This window comes from Cannabis sativa, chromosome 2 (genome assembly GCF_029168945.1).
Source record: "Cannabis sativa cultivar Pink pepper isolate KNU-18-1 chromosome 2, ASM2916894v1, whole genome shotgun sequence".
In the NCBI taxonomy this organism is placed as follows: Eukaryota; Viridiplantae; Streptophyta; class Magnoliopsida; order Rosales; family Cannabaceae; genus Cannabis; species Cannabis sativa.
In genome coordinates, this window is record NC_083602.1 from 56,623,613 (window position 1) to 56,630,693 (window position 7,081).

General features: G+C 35.0%; 1 protein-coding gene across 1 annotated transcript; it reads left to right on the forward strand.

Moving 5' to 3' along the window:
- Window positions 1–2,086: 2,086 nt before the first annotated feature.
- LOC115720674 (protein PSY3) lies at window positions 2,087–3,691 on the forward strand. The gene is made up of 2 exons (XM_030649841.2): window positions 2,087–2,552; window positions 3,397–3,691. Exons 1-2 carry the CDS (start codon window positions 2,459–2,461, stop codon window positions 3,561–3,563), a joined length of 261 nt encoding a protein of 86 aa, XP_030505701.1. The 5' UTR covers window positions 2,087–2,458; the 3' UTR covers window positions 3,564–3,691.
- Window positions 3,692–7,081: the final 3,390 nt, after the last annotated feature.

Genomic DNA, 7,081 nt, shown 5'->3' on the forward strand with positions numbered 1-7,081 from the left:
ATCAGAACTAATTCTCACATGAAAGATTTTGTAAAATTGACTTAAAGGAAGAGGATAGTGACTGAGTATACACTGGAATTTGATCGTTTATCTAAGTTTGCTGGCGGTCTAGTCCCAATAGACTTTGCTCAGAAATAAAAATATGTAAAGGGACTATTTTCACAGATGCGAAACTATTTTCACAGGTTTTAAGGGCTGTGTAATGGAGTTGCTCAATTTTATGATGTTATTGTATATTTTTTTATTTTAATTTTTTTTATTGTTTTGTTTCTAGGTTCAAAACTGGTTTTCACATTTATATTTTATTTTTAGATTATTGTTGTGCATTGTGTGTTGTTTTGATTATATTTGTGAGTATTTTTTGTGCTTTCTTTTCTCATTGTGTTGATTGATGAAACTAGCTAGTTTCAATTATTTTCATTATATATCATTTTTGTTTTATTTTCATAATCTTTGTTATTGTTGTGTGACGAAATTAGTTTTTGTTTGATTTCATAATGTTCATTATTGTTGTATGATGAAATTGGTTTCGATTTATTTTTTGTGTTTTTATTAAGATGGAATATAATTCCTTCAGTAAAAATGTAATGGAAGATGTTGCTAAAGATTTTGAGTGTTGACTCTGAGAAGAAACTTCTTCCATATCAAGAAGAAAAAACAGTAAATTGATCCAAGTTGTAAGAATTCATCTTTGGTATATATAATTTTTCCTTTTTGGATTATGTTCATTTTTTCTTTATATAATTTTATATGTTTATTTGTAGTTTTTGAAATTGGTTTTTTCGGTGTCTTATGTAGAGATGGAAATTTATACCGCGGGGATGGGTAACTGCGGGGACCCGCCCCTAATGGGGTGGGGATTCCCCATCTTGGTGGTTAATGGGGCGGTGGTGGAGGACAATTTCAATACCCGAAGCGGGGATAGGGCGAGGGCGGGGATAATACTATCCGCACCATATCCGATCCCGATATAGATATTTATAATTTTTTTTGTTTTTTTTTCAAACTTTGAGACATATTTAGTTTTTATTTTCTATTAGGTTATGCTTTTTTAAGTAGGTTTATCTTTTATCTTCCATGAATTATGTATGCATAATAAATATTTGTGAGAATATTGGTTTAATTTATTTTTTTCAATGATTTTAGATTAATTTTTTTTTCTTCATTTTACCTTAATGGATATCCGATGGGTTTCCTATAACCGATGGATATTCCCATACCCCGAATCCGTTGGTTATTAGACGGGGATGGAGGTATAAATAGGTAGCGGGGATGGGGTCGGGGATTGCATTCCCCGTACATTAACCGACCAATTTCCATCTCTAGTCTTACGCCTGTTCAATTTCTTAATTGGTTGTACTAAATAACTCATTTCCGTGTTTAAATATTATGTTTTTTTATTATTATTTTAAAAAATTGGTTTCATTGTTTATATTTTTTACTACCATAAACGTAATTGGTTTCTATTAGTCAGATTCCAACATCTAACTCCGGTGACGACTCTGGCATCAAACTCCAGTGACAATGACAACTCCGACGAATTTTTCGGTAATTTTTCCAGCGACAATGCTAATTCTGATGACTTTTTTGACACCAGCAGTAACTCCATCGCTTTTCTTGGCACCGACAGTAACTCCATGACTTTTCCGACACCGATAGCAAACTCCGTCAACTTTTTCGGTACCAATAACAACTTCGGTGATCACTGTAATTTTATTTGTTTTATTTTTTAAAAAAATATATATAAAAAGAATTTTAATATTTTTTATTGTAATATAAATGACATATTCCAGTTTTTTCTTTTAAATATCATATTTTGTCCTATTAAGTATATTTACCATATTTATGTAAAAAAATTATTACAATAATTATATAAATATCCCATATATTTAATTTAAAGTAACAATGTATAAACCCAAAATATTTGCACGAAAAGACTATACTTATTTATTGGGTAGTGTTTTTTGTTTTTTTGCTTAAAAAATTAATTAAATAATAAACTGATGAGTCCCGTTATCATATATAACTTGTTAAAAATATGATTATCTGTATGCTTTGGGGGGTTCCTTTGTTTAAAAATAAACAAAATATAAAACAAAGTGTGTCCTTTTCTGCCAAAGGAAGTAAATTAGGATTTGTATGTGTGGTTGACCCTCGAATAATGGACGCTTGAGATGAATGCGATGAAGAACGTGGAACCCATGATTTCAAAAGTTGAAAGTTTTTGAGATTGTCAACTCTTTTCACTCTCTCTTTCTCTATTTAGCTTTCTGGTTTGCCCTGTGCCCACGTTTTATCCCACCACTTCTCCCCAACCCCAAAATACCTCGTATATATATATATATATATATATATATCTTCCCTCTTGCTCTCATATATACCAACAGACATAAAACATTGTATATATATAATAAAAGTATTATATAGAGATCGATCGAGGTGGAAAAAACACGCAGATATGGCATTATTCGTAGGTCGACTAATGTGTTTGTTTCTCTTGTTTGCCTATACTCTTCAACTATCTTCTGCCCGAAACGCCTTTATACTTTCAGGTAACGCCTTTTATTGTTATTGTTAGTAGATCATTATACTTGAATTTGCATAGTAGAGATTCAAAGTGGCTTTTAATTTTCAGTTTTATCTACGTGCGTGCCTGAATTTTTAATTGGATGGTTTTCAGTGCTGTGACTTAGAAAAATTAGTGAAAAATTGAGTAGTGTATTTGGTTAATTCGTGGGAACTGATGAAAAAGATCAAAGAATAATGTAGTTTTGGTGTTGAGTGAATATATTAATTGTGGTATTATTATATATTCAAATGGGATGTTGGATCAGATTCTGATGAAACCCAGTATTCTTTAGTGTTTTGTTATGTGTTTAATTTCTGGAAGTTTTCAGAATAGTTAGATATATTTAGAATAATTGAGTTGAGTTAATGGTGGTAATAGTATTGAGTGGGGATATGCATGCATCATCAACAGCTGGATATGAGCTAGAGCCAGTGGCATCCATATATGTGTTTTCCCTTTTCCATTAACTATATAGTTTCTATACATTATTATTTATTATTATGAATACAGCTAGCTCCTATAGTTAATGAATTTCTTTATTTTTGTTATTAAATATATGTATTTATATGTAAGTAGTGGGGAACATTTATTTACATATACACATTTTTGTGACAAAATTTATTAATGTTGGTACTGCAGCTACTGCTCTTGGCTATATAATTAATTATTACTTGTTTTTATTGTGCTATATATAATCATAAAAACAAAAATAACGTAATATAATTTCAATTATTTTTTTTTTCCAATTATACCGATTTGTGATATCTGTGTGTGCATGCATAATATATAGGTTATGTATAATAATAATAATTATTGTTAAATTGCAGAAAAAGTAGAAATGGATTTGCCGATGATGAGGGTGCAGCCAGGGATGAGGTCTCTGAAGGTGAGCACCAACGACTATGACCAACCAAGTGCTAATCGGGGCCATGATCCTCCGGGCACTTCTTCTCCCGGTAGGGGCGGATCAGGCGGTGGCCGCCGGAGAGGCTAATAATAATAATAATAATAATAATAATAATAATAATAATAATAAACTATGAATAATTTGAATAACTACTTCATTTTCTGTTATTTGACCGACGTATCTCTATTATAATATATATAATAAGTTGGTTTTTATTGCTGTGCTAACATCAAAATTCAAATTAAAAATTTGAGTTAGTATTTTAATATAAATAAATATGCATCGAACTGTGCGTGTGGAATAAAGATTATTTATATATTTTTTTTTTTGAGATGAAAATGCATTTTATATTTGATGAATAATCATAATACAAAAGCATTTAAGGGGGGAGGCATTTCCTCCAACCAAGAACAAACAGAGTCCACCGAGAGAGCATATTTGGCAAGTAAATGAGCCGCCGAATTGGCAGACCTATATACATGACCGATTTGTACTCCAGGGAAATAGGACACTAAGTTCGTAATGTCTGATAAAAGACAATGGAAATCCGAGACCGCTGTAGAAAGTGATTGTAGACCTTTGGCCACAACAAGAGAATCCGTCTCAATATAATGAACATGTAGGCCATTGTCTAACAGCCATTGTAATGCATACATTAAGGCAAGAGCTTCCATCACCTCTGGCCGAAAAGAGCCAATAACCGGCTTAGAGAATGCTGCTACAATTTCACCATTAGAATCTCGAAGGATAGCTCCACAGCCTGTTGTTTGAGTCGCCTGGTTAATAGCCGCATCCGTATTCAATTTAAGCCTGCCTGTAGGTGGATGCAGCCAAGAAGCATCTTGTTTCTGGTGCAAATTGTTGTGAGAAGCAGCTGGTGTAGTTGCTGGTTTTTTCCTTTGAGCCGCTTGATAATCCTCCAAGTAAGAAAGAGCCGAATACTCCAACAGGTTATACGGTTTTGTTTTATGACCATGCTTTTCTTTATTTCTTTCATTCCATATGAGCCAAAGAATAGTGATGAATTGCTCAATTTGAAGATTAGACCATAAATCTGAAACCTGTAGCATCAATTCTTTAATAGTCATATACTCAGAAATCATAGGAGAAAGAGTGAAAGAAGAGTCTCTCCAAATTTTCCTTGGCCTTTTACAGTAAAACAAAGCATGTTGAGTGGTTTCCCTTGCATTTTGACAGAGAAGACATATAGGGGAGTCTGCAATATGTCGATGGTGGAGAGTTGCAGCAGTTGGAAGACAGTCATTTATAGCTCTCCATAAAAAAATTCTGACTTTAGATGGCAGAGTTAAAGACCAGAATTTGTTCCACCAAGTTTGACATTGAAGACCTGAAGCATTGGGCATTTGTTCTTCAAGGCTAGTGGCTAGTGCATAACCTGACTTAACTGTGTATGCCCCATTTGTTTCAAAGTTCCAAATGAGTTGATCACTAGCAGGGAAGATTGACAGAGGAATTTGGAGAACTTTTTCTACATCCGAGATAAGAAAAGTATCATACAGTAACTCTAAATTCCAACGCCTATCTGCTGTGATAAAAGAAGACACATATTGGTTAGTGGAAGTCACCACCGATTGCAGAGGCTTGAAGTTGGTAAAGCCAGGAATCCAAGGATCAGATGCAAATAAAATGTTTTGGCCATCTCCAACCTTCCAACGTAATCCCTTTACGAGAAGTTCTTTACCCCAAACAATTCCTTGCCAAGTGAGAGACGGGTAGGAGCCTTTATTTGAATCCAGGAATGAGGAAACAGAAAAGTATCTTGCTTGCAAAATACGACTAAGCAAAGAAGTAGGATTGGAAAAGACCCTCCAAGCCTGCTTTGCTAACATTGCTTGGTTAAAATGAATGAAACTTTTGAAACCCATACCACCTTCCGATTTAGGCTGGCAAAGAGCGGACCAACTCTTCCAATTAATGCCAGATTTAGAAGAGTTAGAACCCCACCAGAATTTATTCATCATGACTTCAATTTGGTGAATGAGTGATTTGGAGAGGCGAAAACAACTCATAGCATAAGTTGGAATCGATTGAGCTACAGCTTTCAACAAAACCTCTTTACCACCTATTGAGAACAATTGCTCTTGCCAAGCAGACAGATGCTTCCAAAGTTTCTCCTTGATGTCAGCAAACAAAATCTTTTTATCTCTACCAGAGTAGGAAGGAAGCCCCAAGTAACGTTCATGACAAGGTTGGATAGGCATGTGAAGAATCTGATGCAACTGAGCTTGAACCGATGTGAGAGTATTTGGAGAAAAGGAAAGCACGGATTTGTCCAAGTTTAATTTCTGTCCTGAAGCTCGACAATAGAGATCAAGGGCATTCCTAATGGCATGAGCAGATCGATTGTTGGCACGGCACAGAAGTAGGCTATCATCTGCGAAGAAAAGGTGAGAGACACTTGGAGCAGAACGAGCAACTTTTAAGCCTTGTAAATTACCTCTAATTTCTTCATGTTGCAGCAGCCGTGAAAGTCCCTCAGCACAAAGTATAAATAAGTAAGGAGAGAGAGGGTCCCCTTGTCTAATACCACGAGTAGGCACAACTTTTCCTTGAACAGAGCCATTGATCAGGAAAGAGAAAGAGACACTAGAGATGCATCTAGAAATGAGATTAACAATCGAGGAATCAAAACCCAATGAAAGCATCATATGTTGAATGAAGTGCCACTCAACCCGATCAAACGCTTTGCTCATGTCTAATTTGATAGCTGCATAACCTTCCTTTCCCCTTTTCAAGTGCTTTAAAGAATGTAAGAGCTCGAAGGCAATGAGAATGTTATCTGTAATCAACCTTGATTTCAGGAAAGCGCTTTGGGATTCAGAGATAACATCACCAAGTATAGGTTGTAGACGCAGAACTATAGCCTTTGAGACCAACTTATAAAGCACATTACACAAACTTATAGGTCGCAACTGAGTCATTGAAGTAGGCTTTTTCACCTTTGGTATCAACGTGATTATTGTCTGGTTGAAGCTTGAAGGATCGCCCCCATCATTAAGAATGTGAAGAACGGTTTTGGTCACAAGCTCACCAACAATTTCCCAATAGTTTGTGTAAAACATGACAGACATACCATCAATTCCTGGACTGCCATCCGATTGCATAGATAAGAGTGCATCATAAACTTCAGTGGCAGTGTAAGGACGAGTAAGTAGTAGATTCATGTCATCTGATATGAGGCTGGGTACAGTTGTCATTATTTGTTGAGTTGCATCTAAATCAACACCATCAGTAGTGAATAAAGTGTGGAAATACGTTTGAATCACTTGAGCAATACCATCAAGGGAGGTATGTTCTATACCATTGTCATCAATGAGCATTCGGATTGAATTATTAGATTTACGACTTGTAGCTTTTTGATGAAAAAATCTAGTATTGGAATCTCCCGATTGTAACCAAGATATGCGAGATCGTTGCTTCCAGTATTCTTCCTCTTGAGACAACAAATCATCAAGAATAGCCTCACTCGATTTTAGTTCTTCAAAATGATTACTGCTGGTGTCATGTTTGTTATTCAACGATGCGACTTTTTGTTGAGAAAGTTTGATCTTTTTTGGCAGATCTCCAAACTTTGAACGGTGCCA

Coding starts and splice junctions, on each gene's coding strand:
- LOC115720674 (XM_030649841.2), top strand. CDS start 2,459: ATGGCATTATTCGTAGGTCGACTAATGTGTTTGTTTCTCTTGTTTGCC. Junction 2,553..3,396: donor AAACGCCTTTATACTTTCAG/GTAACGCCTTTT, acceptor GTTAAATTGCAG/AAAAAGTAGAAATGGATTTG.